Genomic DNA, 19,628 nt, shown 5'->3' on the forward strand with positions numbered 1-19,628 from the left:
TGCGAAACACTTTGAAGTCAATGGGCGTCAAAATTATTTTTAAGTGAGCGACAATGTTCATACGCGCAACTATTTTGTCTAAATGCATTAAAGTCAATGGCCTGCCTAATAATTTTGACTAGCGACAATTTATTTGTCGCAGTAGATTTTTTTGCTGCAGTTTCACTAATTTATTTGCGGACGGCGAAACTTGGAAATTCGCAGTGGTTGCATGCCTGGTGAATTTATTGTCTCATCACTAGTTGCAACTCCAAGAACATCATTTAAGTTACCATTTTGATAAAAATATTCCTGTTAACATATTTACAGGGAGCAAATGCCAAATTTAATCTGCGCTTGGTTGGACCTGGTGGCATTTTTCGCGTTGTGCCACAAACAGTTTTGAATGAAGCCCAAGTTACAATAATTGTGGAAAATTCTGCAGGAATAGATTATGAAAAATTTCACTTGCTTACATTTAAGGTACAGTATGTTTTCTATTATTTATATAAAATATCGCTTAAACTGTTTGAATTTTCATAGACATTTTATGAATTCCAACCAGGGCCAGGCCAAGCTGACAGGGCGCCCTAGGCACCCGGTCACTGCCGCCCCCGCCAACGTGCGTGCGCACATGCTCATGAGTGCGCATGCACCACAAGAAGAGGATGGAGGGAGGGGGTTTTGTTCTTCTTAACTTTGTTTTTTTTCTGGTCTATTGAACTGAATCACTGTCTTTACAGCAGGTACAGCACCGCTTTTGAATTTTTGCTGCAAATCATTATTCTTATTATCTAGCAATATGATATTTGCTAAACCGATTTATGCATAAATCCTGCAGTATATTGGTTAACTGTTTAAATGCCAGGCACTGCAGCCGGTTCATGTATTGTTAGATAATGCAGTTCTTTCATAGATTATAGTGTGACCTGATAACCAATCTGCACCAATTAATAATTAAACCACTGTTGATTCTATGATCTACAGCAATGTATACAGTATATTAAAAAAAAAAATAAGTAAAAAAAAAAGCATTCCTTCCTACACTATAACCCGAGCATATCAAATAACTATCTTTTTGTAGCTTCTTGCTATTGAAGTGAACACTCCTGAAAAATTTAGCTCAACAGCTGATATAACCATCCATCTTCTGGACATCAATGACAATGTCCCAAAGTTTTCTTCAGAGTATTATATTGCCAGGATTCCAGAGAATTCTCCAGGGGGCTCCAATGTTGTAGCAGCAACTGTAAGTTGTAAATGTTCCTTAACTTTTGAGACTAGTGAATGTTCTCAAAATTCCATTTAAAGGCATATATTTTTTTTAATCTGCTTACTTTGAGGGGTCTAGACATGTTTATTTATATCTACCAGATATTAACACCTGCTTCAACATCTGTTTCAGTGTGATTTATTATTTATTATTATTTATTTATGTATTACAGAGAAAATGCAATTTATCAGCTATGCAGTATTGTTATGCAATATTCCTTTGCAGTGTTTAGGTAAAGAAGATATAACTGGCAATCTTCTTGCCATTAAACCTCCGCCGTAGGGTGCATAAATAACCAAAAAAAGTATAAGTGTACAAGAATAAGGCACTTGCGGCAGAGATTAACTGCTCAAAACGTGTTTATTGCCACACAACATATTTCGAGCCTTGGGTCTTTTGAACAGTTAATGTTATTTAAATTTATGCCAGTAGCATAAGTTTTCCATTGACCAAACTGCTTTTTTTATTCACCTAATTTTTGCTGAATAATTGTTTTAAGTAGTAAGTGCTCTAGGACGTTTATTCGCAGCACAGGAAAATAACCATTTTTAGAAAGGTCTAATTAGAGTAAGTTTCTGTCAGTTTATTTATTTGAAAGTAAAAGTAGATATTCAATTTCAGATCCTCATACTTTCTGTAACTTAAGAAAACAAGTAGAAACAATAGAAACCCTTATAATCTATTTTAATAGGATGCATAATTTAATTCATGTAATGTACATATTTTTAGCTTTTTTCTTTTAATGCACTCATAAATGAGAGAGGTACCAGTGGATATGACATTCATATGTATAGCAACATGTCTGTTATGCTATGCTATACTTGCAATAATAATTCAGTTTAATAATCAACCACAGGCAAATGACCTGGATTCAGGACTTTGGGGTGAAATAAAGTATTCAATTTATGGCACAGGATCTGATCCGTGAGTAAATGATTTAATGATACATTTTACACTTTTTTATGTTTTTTATCTATATGTTGTGTATATTTGCAACTCAATATGCATGAATGTTAATTAATTTAAAAATAGTTTTTTTTTCATATAAATGACTAATGTACCGCATATTGTAAAATATAAGATTATCCTCACCAAGGAGCTCCATGACCACATAAAGGTTTGCATTTATACAGGTCATGGAACTCTGATGTGGCTTCTAACATTCTCATATTTTACAATAGGAGGTACATAATTTATTATAATATCAGTTTGAGTTAGTCATGTGACAAAATACATCATTAAGCACAAATTATAATGTATGACATCACCAAACACCATTTATAATGATATAATTTACAGGATATTCATGGCTCTTGTGTGTTGTTATATCACCCTACGATTATGTCATTACTTTGTTGTAGCCCTGTATGGGAGTCTACTTATTTACAAAATATGCTTGGGGTCAAGTATCCTAGAGAAATTATTCAAATTTCTGATTTCACACAACTAACCAACAAATGCTTCCTCCTGGTTGCTCATTGTGGCTTTCCATGAAACTAACTAACTTTTGCACCTTTTATTATATTGCACTCATATAATTATATTAATAATAGAGGTTCAAATTGTGTGGGGTCACACTTAAATGGATAGTCCATATAGTTATATTGTTATATAGTTATATAGTGCTAAGCTCTACTGGGACTGTGCAGCACGGATGTCCACAGAAATTTTTCCAGGGGAGGGCAAGGAAGAACACATATTACAAAAATTACTTGAACTCATATTTTGGTTTCCACATAAAAACTAACGTTTTTCTATAAATATATAAAGTAATGACTGTTGCACATGTATAGCATTGCCATTCTATTAGTGACATATACTCCTTGTTTGTCAGGACAGCACTTGGTATTTTCTACTTTCTTAACACAATTAGCCAGCGGTTTGTAGAATGTTATTCCCTTTAGTTACAGCTGGATACATACATTGAAACCTCTATTTTACATACCCTAATTCTAAGTTTTTCCATATGTTATACCATTTTTTATGGTCCCACTCATATATAATGCATTATACATTTCCCTGACTTTACACCATTTTTACTGGTCCCCTGAAAAATGTAAACTGGGGGTTCTTCTGTACATAAAGTAGAGTAACAGCAGCAGGAAGAGGTTGTGCACAACAAAATGTCACTAGCATAGAATCTATGTTTATACATTTTCAGTCTAGGGGAAAGCTGCATTGTTCCCAGAGTGGCAGAAGGGTTAATAAGAATCACCCAAAAAGAAACAATGAGGTGGATACAGGATAGGAGCAGGAGAGGGAAGGGGTGAGGTGCAAAATATATATTATATTATTAAAGATATTTCTATCTGTACAGATATATAGAGTGAGGCAGAGGGTTATTAGAGACAGAGAGGTGAGTGAGGGAGTAACTCAGCAGAATGAGCAGGGAAAGGGGTTAAAGAGTATAGTGAATAGAGTGAGGACATTGATAGGTGGGGGATACAATAGAGCAGTAGGACAAGGAACTGTAGGGGTTAATGTGCTTTGTGGCAAATGCAGTAAGAGAATGGTTGTAGGCAAAACCCACAGCCAACCTGTACCTATAAGATTGACAGACATAAATGCACACAAAGAAACACACACACACACACACACACACACACACACATACACCCCCCACACACACAAAAACATGTATAAACTGGCATTTACACTCTAAGTTTAGGGAGGGGAAAGGGTAAAAGAGTACAGTGAATAGAGCGAGGCAGAGGGTCATTAGAAACAGAGAGGTGAGTGTGGGGGTAACTCAGCAGAATGAGAAAGGAAAGGATAAAAGAGGACAGTGAATAGAGTGAGGACATGGATAGGTGGGGGATACAATGGAGCAGCATGACAAGGAACTGTAGGGGTTAATGTGCTTTGTGGCAATTACACTGAGAGAATGGTTGTAGGCAAAACCCACAGCTAACCTGTACCTAAAAGATTCAATAGTGAATGTAGTTACACAGTTATACACAGGTTAATTTATAGTCTCTATAACTCACACACAGTTTGTCTGACCTTCTTAAACACAATTGCCCTTACACACATTAACATGAACAGTTAATTATACACACAGACATAGATGCACACAAAGACACACACACACACATATAAATATATATAAACTGGCATTCACACTCTAAGTTTAACATAACAGATTCACACTCATCTGCCCTTGGAACTAGGCATTGGGATGGTCCATTATTTGAAGGGGTGCTGACCATAAAATGTAAGCCTTTTAAAAGCTTATTGCAGGTTCATAATGGTAATTTTAAGAAATGTGTTCATATAAAATGTAAATACATATGGCGAGATAATATCCTTTATTATAAAATACAAGTCCAGGGGGGGGCAAGTGCCCCCTTTCTGTGCCCCTATCTGTGGACGCCCATGCTGTGCAGACTGCTCTGATGAAGTGTGCAGAAGTACATCTACTGACTCTGTGGAACCCTAGACATACCACCACCCTAGACATCTCAATAATGTTAGGGCTATCAAAACAAGTTACATCAATAGGCGCAATAGGTTTATGCAAAAGAATGAAAAAAACACTAATGCTAATTTAATGCAGCATACAAGAATTGACACATTGTACACTCTTAACAATAACTTCTACAGTACTCTTGTGACAGATACCCACAATTGTGCCTGTCTTAAAGGGCTCCTTTAGTTAACTTGGGTTAGTGTGTTCTAGAATGGCTAATTCTAAGCAATTTTTTAATTGGTCTTCATTATTTATTTTTTATAGTTTTATAGTAAACTTTCAAATGGAGGTCACTGACCCCATCTAAAAAACAAATGCTCTGTAACGCTACAAATGTATTGTTATTGCCACTTTTTATTACTTATTTATCTATTTAATCTAATATCTGTATTCTAAGAGTTAGGAGGGTTAATGTAGGACTCATAAGGTTAGGAAAAAAAATCTGAAATCCAAGGAGGCAGGAGCATTGCCACGGTGAGCTAATTAGGAAGAATTAGATCAGTGTAAATGGGAGAGCGAGAGCTAATGTATCCAAAACTCATAACTTATACAACCATATAATTCAAGTTATGGTCCTTATTTACTCCTACATTTGCAATATTATAAGTGTTCAGACTATTATAGTGATTGAGCAGTAATTATGAAAATTAATATACCATGTACCATTATTTTACTTTTTGAAATCTGCCTTTTAAATTGTTCGATAGAAAAGAATTGTTGTTTTTTTTCTGAATGATTAGATTGTACATCTACCTGTATATGGCACTGTCACTTACTAATCCTTTGTAACCATATCATTGCTTTTAACAAAATTTGAAAGTGTAGTGTCTTACAGGCAGCAGATATTCTTTTTACATAAAATCCAGAAATATTTATTACATTTCTTTCATAATTTAATTTTTTTTGCTATGTTAATAGCCATAAGTACAAAATTGTACTGTATATTGCATTATTTATGCCACAATTAGCTTTGTACAGATGAGTTGCTAGTATGCAAGCTAGCTAGTAGTAGCTTATGGAATTTAAAGGAACAGTAACACCAAAAAACAAAAGTGTTTTAAAGGAAGGACACTATAATGTACTGTTGTCCTGCACTGGTAAAACTGGTATGCTTGCTTCTAGTGATGGGTGAATTTATTTGCAAAGGTGCAAATTAGTGGTGAATCTGACCGTTTCGCCACTGGCGAATAAATGTGCTAATTTGCCACAAAAATTAGCTGACGAAAATTCGCGGGTGTAGAAAAAATTGGGATGCCGGTGACGAAACCTTTGCCGCTGTCAAAGTTGATTTTGATGCCGGCGCCGGTTCCGACTACTTGCTTCAGAAACTCTACAGCAGTTGTAGCTGAAATGTAGCCATGGGAGCAGGCTTCAAGATCACGATACACAGCAGATAATAGATGACTCCCATTGTATATTACAGAGTTTATCTGTGATCTGCTAGGTATCCTGTGCCTTTTCTCCAGCTTGAATGGGTGGTTCAGTTTTTGGTGTTATTGTTTCTTTTAGGTGAAGGGAAGCTTGCTGTTATTGTTAGATACTCTAATGGTCCCCCTAAATAGGACCATTAGAGCATCTGCCAATTATTTTATTGTCATTAAAGTAACAAACATTTAACACTGTGAAATAAACCATAAAAACCCTTCCTGTTGGAGATGCGACAAGGACATAGGAGATATGCTCCATATTTGGTGGACATGTGAAAAAATACAGAGATTTTGGCTTAATGTGAGATCTTTGATCACGGAGATAACACAACAAAATATCCCACAGTCTCCGGAAGATATGCTGCAGAATCTATACGGAAAACTTCAATTTTTTTTTTTTAGAAATTTTGACTTTCCAAATACTAAACGTTTGTAGACTTTTGATTGCTAGAAACTGGAAAAAACAAAATGTCCCTAGTATTACCCAAGTACAAAGACAGATGACCAACAATTTAAAAAACGAAGAAGCAGTACCGAGTTTAGGGGGGAAAAAACTCTTTTTGAAGCTCACAAACTTTGAATTGTAACTACCCTGAGAGACATACAGATATAATGCATGTCACACTATCCTTTCTTTCTTTCCTTATTTTTTGTTTGTTTGTTTGATTGTTTAATTGTGTGTATATTATTTTGGTTAACGCAATGAGTATACCTGCAATGTTATAAACCATTATATACCAATTTAATGATTTTATTGTTGAAAACTAATAAAAATTGTCAGTACAAAAAAAAATCCATTTAAATGGGACCTGTCACCCTAAGCAATAATCCTACTTTCTTTTCTATCCTGTTAGTTGAGTAAAATAAACTTTACTTACACATTTATTTAAATGTTATCTCCTTCAGTCTTGGAATTACACAGTCACAGCAAGCAGACAGGAGCCTTTTGTGGACACTGTTATTAAGACCAATTGTGTATCACCCCAAAATCTTGTGTATGCACTAGGATGGGGAACCTAATGCCCATGCACAGTGCCCTACATAATTATAAAGCCTGAGGAGGGAAGGGGAAATATAAGGACACAGTGACATGTAGGAAGTGCTGAATGGAAAGTGAAAGTAATTGACTGCCCCCAGGGGTGCTTCGCCAATGAGGCGAGTTGAGGCTGTCGCCTCAGGCAGCAGCGCCCCACTAGGTACTAGGGGCAGCAAAAATGCTGCTCCTGGTACTTTAAGAGCGAATTTCTGTTGGAGCGTGGCAGCAGCAACTGCCTCAGGCAGCAAAGGGGCCAGGATCGCCCCTGACTGCCCCACCTCTATGTCTTAGGCATAGAGGTGGGAAAGATAAAATTTGATTGACAGCTCAGATATTTAAACACCTTTATAACAGTTATGGATGTTTTAGTGATAAAAATAATTTGTGTTTCATGTTTAATTTGCAAAGGACTTTCAATTTGCAGCTTTTAATGTGTAGGTGACAAGTCCACTTTAAAAACACAATGCAAGAATTTTAAGTGTTAAATTTACAAAATAGATGAAACAGTACAGGAAGAATTAGAGACCATTTAAATGCTTAAAGGAAAACTAACCCCCCCCACCAAAAGCCCCCCCATTCTTGCTGGCCTTGCTCTTTTCTCCATCACCGTGATATGCTTTAATGTTAAAAATTTTGACCCTTAAATAGAAGCGCAGCGGACCTACCTGTCGACATCTTCCTAATCTTTATATTTTGGGTCTCAATGCTGATTTGCGCATGTGCAGTTGAAGTCGATTCCTGACTTGGCCCAACTGCACATGTGCCGGTTGGCTCCGTGACAGCGAAGAGACCCGAAGACTACAGGAGGATCAAGCTTGATAAAAGGCCGCATTGCCTGAAACGTTGCTGTGAAGAAAATTAGAATTTCAGAGCATTTACTAATGAAATTATATAAATCCAACCTCAGCTGAAATCAGCCCTTTCACAATTATAATAAAACATTTCAAATTGAATGTCTGCACTATTAGGGCATATTGAGAGAAATTATTTTATAAAATGCTTTCTGTATTACATGAACATGTGCTATGCTGCTATTCATTGGTGACTTTAATTTGGTCTCTCACTTAATCCTAAAAACAAGCTGTTAATTGGATAAGGGTGGGGTGGAGAGAGGCTGAATGCACAGCTGGAGCTAAATTGGAGATAAGAAAATATGACAGCTGAGCACATAGAAGAGAAAGGATTGTGACAATTTATTCTGGTTTTTTCACCTCTAAAAGGTGAAAACCTAAATATAGACATGTTTTTTCCCTTTGACTATGATCACTGTGTTAATGTAATTTAGCATATGCAGAAAGTCAGTGAGGGGTGAGAGTGAGAAGGGGCTAAAGTAAATTCTCCTCTTCTGCTTTGCAATTACCTACAGAAATGACTAACATCTTCACTGCTAGAAAAAGGCGATGCACAAGGTCCCTATATATTTATACTTGCATAAATATACTTGTATAATTGTTTTTCTGTCCTCCCTACGTATTACCCTTGGGCAGTGTATAAATCATATATTTCCTGTCCCAACTTTATGCCTTAGGCACTGCACTCATATCCCTTCTTCACCTTCAACATCAAATTTTTAGCCATTGCATGGGCATCAGGTGCCCCATTTTGGCACATAAAAACATTTTTGGCATGAACTAAAGCTTACCTTAATAACAGTGTCCACAACATGGCTCCTGCCTGCTTGATGTAATTTAGAATTCCAAGAATAAAAAAAACAAGATTAAAATAATTTATATAGTGAAAGTGACTAACATCATAAAATAGGATTTAAAATAATTTCCTGGGATGACAGGTCCCCTTTAAAGCTATCCCTTTCTGCAGAATATGCATAATATGCTGAATGCCACTCAATATGCACTGAGCTCCTAGCCATGTCTTCCTGCACATCTACAACGCAGTACTATTAACTGCCCACAGTTTTAGAAATTTTAGACAATAAAAAAATTTACATGACAGATTATTTTTTAGTAAAGCCATCTCTGCCTGAGCAGGCAACATCTGGATTGAGATCTCATCTCAATCTGAACTCTATTTTTATTTTTTAAGACCACAGATATTATACATATATATTTTTTCAATATCTATATCATCTTTGAGATTATTCTGAAGCAATGAAATATATTATAGGGAATAAAGGTCTGTCTGGCATCATCATACTGATCACATATGATGGAATGCATCTTTGTGGTTGTGAATCAGTAAAGGAGTCACTAAAACAACCAACAGAGTTAGTTTTTGCCTAGCACTTGAAATTGAAATGTTCTAAAGTGATAATATTTGCTGTGTTTGCAGTTTCCTTATCCATCCTTCTACTGGAATCATCTACACACAACCTTGGGCTTCTTTAGATGCAGAAGTCACTTCCAAGTACAACTTTTATGTAAAAGCTGAAGATACTGAAGGGAAGCACAGCTTAGCTGAGGTGTTTGTGACGGTCCTGGATATCAATGATCACAGTCCAGAGTTCAGCGAGAATATTCAAGAAAAGACCTTGATTATTGGCACCCCAGTTAAAATAGAGGTATAGTACAACAGTATATATGTATGTATGTTTAGTCATAAAGAAAAGTTAAGTACCTTTTACATGAAGGTTTTTCTTTTTTTAACATATGTAGAAGTATCAATATTTTATCATCATTCAAATAGTATATTAGGATGATTCTCATTGAAAGGTGACTCAGTTGAACTGTGACAATATCACAGTCTTCGGGACATGCAGGTCTTAATTCTAAAAGGGAACTTTAAAACTGAACGGGAAAGGAAGATTTATGAATTCAAATGTATGGAGTTATTTAACACATTAAGACAGGGCCTTAATTTAGAGTTAAGTTTCATGTCACACTATATGACCTGAGTGAATCCAGACTCCTGGACTATTTACAACCCACCCTAATTCGTTGTATTATCTCTACAATTGATCTCTATTATCTGTAACATCTTAATTTATTGCCCATGAATACTTTTCATTGACCTAACAGTATATTTGCTCAGGCCCGGATTTGTGGAAAGGCCACCTAGGCCCGGGCCTTGGGTGACAGGATTTTAGGGGGGCGGCATGCTGCCCAACCACACCCACATTGGTTCAAAAACACTGGGGATGCACTGGAGATACAATAATTTTTTACATTTCCCATGCACCAATCCCCATTGCTCCAGTCCAGATGATGAAAATTTGCACTAGTAAAGGCGAGGAGACAGGGGCGACGAACAGCAGCGTGCCTAGGGGCGCCCACTATGTAAATCCGGCCATGTATTTGCTGTGCCTTTCTTTAGCTTTCATTTGTATTTTGCCTGATGAAGGGGCCTTGGTGCTCCGAAAGCTTGCAATGTATTTTTATTGTTAGCCAATATAGGTATCACTTCTACAATACTTTTTGTATTTGTTTGTTTTTTTCTTTGTTATTTTTGCTACTGGCTAACACGGTACCACAGTTTTTGTTTTGTGGAAAAAGTAAGTAACTGTTATTGCTCTCTTCTGCAGAAACAACCTCAAGTAGGCATTTCTTATAACTGTCTACCAGTCTCTGACATCAATTTTCTCTCATTCCTCTATACAGATTTTTTCTCAACTGTGCAATGTTTAAGGGGTTTCTTGTATGTACAGCCCATTTTAACCCCCCCCCCCAGCAGCATCTCAATGGGATTGTAAGACAACTAGTGTTTATGTGGTGTGCATTAGTTTTCACAGTATAATTTATAATACAATATTTTAAATGAAATGTTGGTGTGCTTGCCTCTATTCTGTTTTATGTGGATTTTTGCACAGTGGGTTGGACTGTGGGAGACTTAGAGAACCCCACAGCAACTGCAGAGTTACAAGTCAGTGTGTGTGTGTGTTTAATTTTGTTTTGAAAAGATAATGTGCAACAATTTGCCAGAAAGGACCTCTACAGCACTATTCATATTTATTTTTTTATATACTGTATACTGTATATTATATTATTTTCTAATGGTTATGTATTTGTTTATCATTTGATAAACTAATGTCTTCTTTAGTAGTATCCATCTCTCTCAGTCTTAAAAGTAAGGCTTTAGACTTATGATTTATCATACATAAAGAAAATGTTTTCTTTAAATGCCTTTTGTAGGCAATAGACCATGATGCAGAAGAACCAAACAATATTGTTGATTATTCCATCATGCAAGCAGATCCATCCAATGTCTTTGATATTGACCAAAGTACCGGAGAGATTAAGTTGAAGTCTTATATAAGGTCCCTAGATATTATCCAGAATATTACACAAAATAAAGACTGCAAATGGTCAGTAGTGGTTCAAGCAAAAGACAGAGGCTCTCCTTCCTTCAGCACAACTGCAGTAGTCAAGATTGATGTCACAGAGGAGGTAAGACTATAACGGCCTGCCTGTCTTTTACGTTATTCGCCTTCCTTCTGTCCTACATATTATATAGACATGTTCCAGATTTTATTAGGAATGTTTATATTAAAACCTTTATACTATTGGTCATACTTTCTAAAATGAATCATTGTCCTCCATGCACAATCTCTCTTGTCTGTGTCAGACTCCATGATGCCTTCTTCCAATGTATTCAGTCCAGAGGTGGATTAACCTCCCTTCTGGCCTTCCGGTTGCTCTGCCCATCCATTGTTCTGCCCCTGACCTATCACAGTCTGTTCAAGCTCCACCCCTTTTACAAGCACTCAGTCCGCCTTTGAGCTATGGACCTGCAGTGACCACCCCTGTCTTGCTCTGCGGTCCCCCTGCAACCACCCGGGTTGCCCTTAGGATAATCCACCATTGATCCTGCCTTTTAAGTCTTGCTTTCTATTCAAGTCTGCCCCCATGGCTACACAACAGCTTCTTTGTGTAAACTGTAATTGTTTAACTGCACAGCTGTACATTATTCCTTTGAAATACTTTTTTTACTTTTTTTTGGTGTTACTATTCCATTAACAACCATAGACAAAGATAAGCTACTGTTGAGTCTGGTTGTGATTTTTTTTGCTGATTGTAGTTTTTCCCATAAATGCTTGCCAGGGTCAGACTGGGGCGCTCGGGGCCCACCAGACTGCTGTCCAGGGCCCCCCTCCAGACCCCCTGGTGCGCCGCCACCTCTTTGTGCTGCCCCATGCTGTGCCGCTGTGCACTTGTTCCCCCCATGCCTATTTTAAAATATCGTCCAACCCTCTAGCCATCCTCTTCCCCAAAGCAGCTACATTATCATCATTGAGCGGCTGCCCATCCCTGGCAAAGAGCCTGTAACCGACTGAGAAATCAGCCCAATTCTCCAAAAACCCAAAACCCTCCTCTCCCCTCTCTCAGCCATGCATTAATCTCCCTAAGCTCCCACTGTCATCTTAAAGGGCACCTATCACAGCCAAAATCAAACACATATTAACAATCTGACCAGTACAACATAAACACGTTTAATCAAACTACATATATAGTTTTTTGAAAACAGTGCAGTTCAGATTCCAAGATGAAAACCCACCTGCATCTCTCACATGTAAATACTGCATGGAACTGTTGATCCAACACCACATACATATTACAAGACACACACTTCCATTGCATAATTTTTCTTTAGCAAAACCAATGAATAAAATACAAAATCAATATGCCAAGACAATTCAGGTAGAGACAGCACAATGTGGCACCATGTGGATGTAGTCAGGGTAGTTTAAGATACACCTCTAGGAAATAATGCCTAGGTGGTCCAGATCCCATACAGTGGAATAATCAGTGAGAATAAATCTAAAGTCTAACACCCTATCCAGCTGAGGTCACTTCACTATAGGCAAACTCAGAGCCTAAGGGGCAAATTCACTAACAGGTGAAAATTCGCCAGCGATGGCTTTGCGCACATCGCAACACTTCGTCAGGCGTAAATTAGCCTGGACAACGCTAATTCACGAAGATCCGAAGTTGCGCACAGGGTAACTAATGAAATTACACTCAGCAGTCCGAAGTTACGCTAGCGTTGGCTAATTAGCATACGGCGTGCAGTTAAAGTACAATGGCCGTATATTGTGCAGCAAATACATTACACTACACAAGGCCAGGGAACCTTAATAAAATTACATAAAAGTTGTTATAATGCCCTACACATGTGCCCACAGTATAGTTTAGGTGCCATATGTTAGCAAATGTAGGGGGGAAGGAGGATACCCGAAAAAAAAATTTACAATCTTTTTCAGTCTATCACCCTTTAAATAGGAAAAAACTGCAGCGTTTTTTGGGACTTTTTTTTGAGGAACTCCTATCTACTATTGCACTTCGCCTGGTCTGAGGTGGCGAAGGCAAGTCTGGCAATAGAGGTAAGGGTCAGTAAAATCATTAATGTAGTGAATTTGTGTAGTAACGCTCTTTTGCCAGACCATAAATTCGCCTGGCGTTAGAGTTTGAAGTTGTGCCAGCTAACGTTAATAAATTGACGAAGTGGCGAAATCACATCACGCTGGCGAATTTTAACGTTAGCCACTTCACCCTTTAGTGAATTTGCCCCAATAGAAGAGCTACTCCCTATTACAATACTTGTAGGAGCACAAGACTGCTCATGTTATTTAACTTCCCTAAATACTAGAAAGTAATACCTGGTGTATCAATTTAGATGAATAATATACATTTTTTGGTGAAACTGGACCTTTAAAGGGGCCGAATACCACCTTATCCAACATGAGTTCAGTAAAAAGGTTCAGTACCATTAATCTATGGTTTTTGTTATTTCTTGAGCTAAAGGGGGCAAAATATTGAGACGGAAGCTACTCCATGTTCGATTCTTGATAGCATTGCCGAGGTAATTAGATTAGTGTACAGATAACAAAAATAGTTGCAACAAACTGATATACTGGTAACCTAAATATCTACCTTGCAAGTATCAATCATGGAGGAGCTTTAGTCTACCTGTTCGATTAAAACAATGGGCAAAAATATGTACAGTATATAACACAAGCCCTATTCATTGAATATATGTAGTGCAAAGGGGGTATACTGTCCATTTAGGTCATTTTAATTGCATAAAGGCAAACAAAAACCTTTTATAGCATATATACAATATGCCCTTGTGTCCTATTATTCATATTTGTTTACCTTTGATTCCAAAACCTCTCTTTGCCACATGCCCACGTTTCATTGTTTTATGTTTGACATTTCCAGATCAGATCAAGGGTAAAATCCTATGTACTGGGTCTCAAGAAGCGGCCCTGGACGATATTTGGGATTTGCATGAGTACCATCCTCTCAAGCATATCTATAACTATAGTTATATCCACCATCATTTATTGGAAAAGTGTGAAAAAGTCAAAAATTCATCCTAAAGACAGAGTCATAAAAATCATAAGAAGACCAAACAAGCAGTAAATGTAATGCACATGTCTGCTAGCATGCCAAAGGACCCAGTATAAAATGACTATTATTTTATTTCCTTCAGTGTTTCATGTATAATGATGTGATGTATTTTCTTGTCTGTAAAAGAGTACTAGAAAATGTAAACATAGAAATCACAGAAAAATAAAATAAAATTAAATGTAGTCTATGTTGTAGCTGTTCATGATATCTTGGAGTATTACCATTCGTTGAAATGAATTCACATACATAGCATTATGGCAGTAAGAGAAAACTAGGTCCAAATTATGAAGTGAACTATACAACAAAAATTGACAGTTTTTGCACAGCAAGGTGTATTAATGAAAGACAATAGAGACTATGCACATGTAATATTTTATTTATTGGGAATGAAAAATATACACTTTATAGTAAATGTGAAGAATGCTATCTACTTATTAAGCATTTTGCTTCTGAATGCTTAAATTGTGAAAAAATAGAATAGCAAACATGGAGGCTAGAGAAATCCATGTCATGTTTTCTTTGTACTCTTTTACAGACACTTCTTCACAAAGGGCCTATGGCTGCCTTTTTGATGCAAAGCAAAGATAATCCAATGAAAGCCCTAGGAGTACTAGCTGGAGTTATGGCAATTATGGTGGTCATTACAATCTTCATCTCCACTGCCATGTTCTGGCGCAATAAAAAGTCAAATAGAGTAATGCCTCTGAGGAGAATAATTAAAAGACAAAGAAATGATCACCCTCCAAGAACAACCAGGACAGAGTGGTTGAAATTCAAAAAATCCAACAATTCTGCAGATAAATTTACCATCCAGGAAATGGAATCAGCCCTTAAAAATGAAAATAGAAACAACAATTATCATGGTATCCCTGTTCCGCCAAGGGTACCTTGCCTACCTCCACCACCACACCTAATACCAAAGGTCACTAAAACAGAATGGAGCCTGCCTACAGTTTCTGGTTCCTTGACTCCCAAGATCATAGATCAGCAGATTAAGGAGAAAGTCCCAAGTGCCAGTGCTGCTCTTGTCTCTGAACTGAAACAAATGTTGGAAAAGAAGAATGCAGGAAGCTCAATCTCAAAGTGGATAGAATAGTTCTCAAATAAAATATACTGTACTTAATCATAATCAAGCAATACTTGTGCTGCAGCTGACTCAGTTATGCTTTGGTTTTAGAACCGACAGCAGAAACCTCATAGCTAGTAGAATCCTATAAATGAACCTTTCAGTCCTTGGTTTTATTAAGGGACCCACAAACAAATAATCAAATAACAAATTATTTAATTGTTTTTTTTGTAATCATCGTTTGTAGCTGTATTTAAAGCTCATTTATGAACTAACCACTAAGGCTACTTGCATTGTGCAGTAACAGTATCAACAGTAATGCAGAGGAAACAGCACACCGAGGTTTATTTAAATATCTTTTTAAATTATTTTAAAGGCAAAAGGCGCTTATAGATTAATGAAATTTTGTTGTTAAAAAATACTGTACTGTAGTCGTGCTGTAAACTTTCTCGTCTGTTCTGATTCTAATTTGTGCTTATATTGAAGAATCCTTCTGCCCGGTCTAACCAAATCCTAATTTGCCTATTCAAATTAGGGGCGGGAAGGGGAAATTGTGTGACTTTTTGTCACAAAAAAAAAATGTTTCCCCTTCCCACCCTAATTTGCATATGCAAATTAGGATTCAGATTCGGTTCGGTATTTGGCCAAATCTTTCACGAAGGATTCGGGGGTATGGCCGAATCCAAAATAGTGGATTCAGTGCATCACTATCGGAAAGTAATGCAAGCCCATATATCAGTGGAAGAAAGATTTAAAATGTTAAAGTTTGAACCAGCTTGCAGTATATGTAATAAAACATCTTATTATAAATAGAGTACCTTAACATTGAATGCTCAATAGGCTGCACGATTTCAAGGACTGTATAATTCCCTTGTGTTTAATGTGCTTGGTTACCAAATACATAAATGCAAACTCCTGGCAAATGTAGGATTAAGTAGGATCTGTAAATACATTAATATTCACTTATATTTGTATTTCATATGCTTGCTTTGCATTTGATAGGCACAATTACCTGCAAATTTCTTTCAGTAGCACATATGTAATAATTTGAATGTGTGCCAACTTTGCCACAAGCAAGATCTAATCCTTGTTTGGTTATTACATCAAGAAAGTGTTGAAGTATTGATTAGGAGCTTCCCTGTGCAATTTCTCACCACTTTTTGCAACCACAAATTAATTAAAAGGAACATAATGTATATTTTAATCTGCAAATAGCCTTATATAGAAAGATATCTATAATAGTAAAGTAGACGCATTGCAGTGTAATGGGACAAGGTGTATGGTCCGGGCATAAAGATTTTGCATGTTCAAAATTATTTTTGTGTGACAGTTTATACAATAATATAGTATTTTATTTCCATACGCAACATGTGTACCATATGCCAGTGTTATTAACAATGTATAATAACGCTAATGCTAATATGTGAGAATAGATAAAATCATCAAATATGCTACAGTGCAATAAAGCACATGATACAGAACAAAAGTGCAACACAAGGTTTCTTTGTGTTGGGTGCATTGTACAGGTAAAGAACTAACCCTAGGTTTTCCTTTCTAAGTTCTTACAAATTTAATGGAGAAGTAAAGCTACCAAAGCAGTTTATTGGCAATAGATTAGCCATAATAGTGCAAGCTAGAATGCTTGAGAGCTTCTGTTACCATAGTAACACAATGCTGTTCTAAACTCCCTCTCCCCTTACAAGATAGTGTTGCGAACAGTGACGTATAGAATTAAGAACATGGCACCCGCTAAGTTATTGAACTATAGATAAGTTTGGAATGTGGGCAGAACTTTTAAAAGGCACCGAGAGAAAATCTAACCCAGTGTTTCAGGACAGGGGTTAATTGCCAACATTTAGGGATAGTTTTGTAATTTTGTCTTTCCTTGTCCTTTAATTCTGATACAGAAGCCCATGTGTACACAATAGAAGGAAAGGAATACAGTGTTTTGATAGAGGACTCAGAGCATCATTGCTTCCAGGCTTTAATTGGTATTATTATATCTTTTTGATAAAGCTTACTTAGCTTTAACCTTTCCTTATACGAATAAACCAAACAATTCAAGGGACTGAAAATAGAAAATGACTGTACTGGATTTCAGTGCCCCTGGTTTCTGTGTAAATTAATTGTTTTTATTATGTCATGAAATGTTTATGTCTAAATGTCTCATATGCAGTATTATATGCCATATATATGCTAAATTAGTGGAGTTGTACTGAGGAAAGAAATACTTTATTTGATTAAGCGTTAATGTAATGACAATGTAACGGCCATCCGATTGATAAGGTGTGTACTTATTACCTATCACTGAGTAAATAGGTACTGCTTATTTAATGGAATATCACCATCTACATTGTATTAAATATTTATTTTCAAATCAACTTTCTCTTTTTCACAAGTTGGTGTAAAATTACCCTTGTATTTTTGGGCTTCCTTTTCTGTTACTCAGCCCTGAGGCAACAATGTTTATTTTTAAAGATTGTATGGATAGCTAAGATACACCTGAGTCACTGTTACCTTTCTAATGTCTCTATCTTCTTTCTCATATTGATTAACTTTGTTAGTACTTAAATATACCGCATTAAATATGACCGTAATGGCAAAAAAATATTCAAAAAAAGTAATAATGGCAAAAAAATATTCAAAAAAAGTAATAAACATTGTGCAAACCTTTATGTATTGCATTTTCTTTTATCATCAAATTATCCTGTCATTTATCATGTTTTTTTTAATCAATAAAATACAAAAGTAAGATGAAATACCTGCTGTCTCCTTTTATCACTATTCCACTTTAACACCCCATGATCCCATTTAATTTTTTCCTCAAATTCAATTTTATGTCACTGTCATTGCTAAAGAGACATCTTTCCAGTCTGCTTAACAGTGTATCATATATCTAACATTTTAGAAAAGATGTAGATGAGGTCTGCAGGTTTTTGGTGGAGTTTTGGGGAATATTCTAAATGTTTTTCTGACAATCCCATTTATGAGGGGTTCCAAATGTAATTTATTAAAATAACTTAAAAGGCACTTTGTTTTGCCAAATAGATGTCAGTTCACTGAAGTATATGGGAAACATTTTATTTATTGATATACATCACAGCAGCCAGAGTGGCTGCTTCCAAAAACAGGTCATATAATGTATATAATATTGCAGAATCTGCTCACTTTGTTAGTTGGTGCTCTATCTGGGATCCTTGCTGCAATCCTTGGTATCCGTGATCCATATACTTATAGAAAATCAGATGACACACACAGAAGCATTCGTGCTGAATGGTTGTAGTTTTATTGAGCTCCCCACAACGTTTCGGAGGCACAGCACTTGAGAAAGGAGGCTGTGCCTCCGAAACGCTGTGGGGATCTCAATAAAAAAACAACCATTTAGCACGAATGCTTCTGTGTGTGCCATCTGATTTTCTATAAGTATATGCTTCCAAAAAGGCACAATAGGACTCTTTATGGGCAGCTGTGCTCTACCGTGTGTATTGTTTGTTTGCATTACTGCTAGTACAAGCTGTGTCAGAGTACAGAGTGACAGATGTCAGACTACAGAGGATAGTACAGACAGAGAGAAAATGTGCAGGTAGAACCTCACTATCCCTGTGCTATTTACAGCTCAAACTATGTGAGAGGCATAACTAATCTTTTATTTTAGGTTTGTCTATTCTTACAGTTACAGCCTTGAACAAATATGGAAATTATAGAACTATGATAGTAATGGAAACAACATATGAAGTATGAACTATAGTAGCAAATGTAACTATGGAATGTATAGTAGCTATAAAAAGAATGGTAACTGTGGCCAATAAGGAAGGAATGGTACCAGTGGCAACTATGGAAAGAATGGTACCTGTGGCAACTATGGTAGCAATAGTACCTGTGGAAACAACAGTAGCAATAGTAACTATGGAAACAATGGAAATGGTAAGTTTGGAAACCATGGTAAGTTTGGAAACCATGGAAGCAATGTTAAAACCGTGGAAGCCCTGGTAACTATGGTAGATATAGTAGCAATGGTAACTATTGAAGTAATGGTAACTATGACAGCAATGTTAACTATGGTAACAATGAAAG

At 36.5% G+C, this 19,628-nt stretch overlaps 1 protein-coding gene across 2 annotated transcripts in view; it reads left to right on the forward strand.

The window, feature by feature from the left end:
* cdhr1.S (cadherin related family member 1 S homeolog) overlaps positions 1-16,112 on the forward strand; it is a 48,798-nt gene extending 32,686 nt beyond the window's left edge. The window contains exons 12-17 of one of the 2 annotated variants that reach the window (XM_041571159.1): positions 310-462; positions 1,064-1,228; positions 2,109-2,176; positions 9,474-9,702; positions 11,270-11,524; positions 14,297-15,116. In XM_041571159.1, the coding sequence (XP_041427093.1) occupies positions 310-462; positions 1,064-1,228; positions 2,109-2,176; positions 9,474-9,702; positions 11,270-11,524; positions 14,297-14,500 (1,074 nt within the window). In that variant the 3' untranslated portion in view covers positions 14,501-15,116. Of the gene's footprint in view, positions 1-309; positions 463-1,063; positions 1,229-2,108; positions 2,177-9,473; positions 9,703-11,269; positions 11,525-14,296 lie in introns of both variants that reach the window. The other variant, XM_018239460.2, reaches the window with a different exon arrangement.
* The last annotated feature ends 3,516 nt before the right edge of the window (positions 16,113-19,628 follow it).

Source organism: Xenopus laevis, chromosome 7S (assembly GCF_017654675.1).
Source record: "Xenopus laevis strain J_2021 chromosome 7S, Xenopus_laevis_v10.1, whole genome shotgun sequence".
In the NCBI taxonomy this organism is placed as follows: domain Eukaryota; kingdom Metazoa; phylum Chordata; class Amphibia; order Anura; family Pipidae; genus Xenopus; species Xenopus laevis.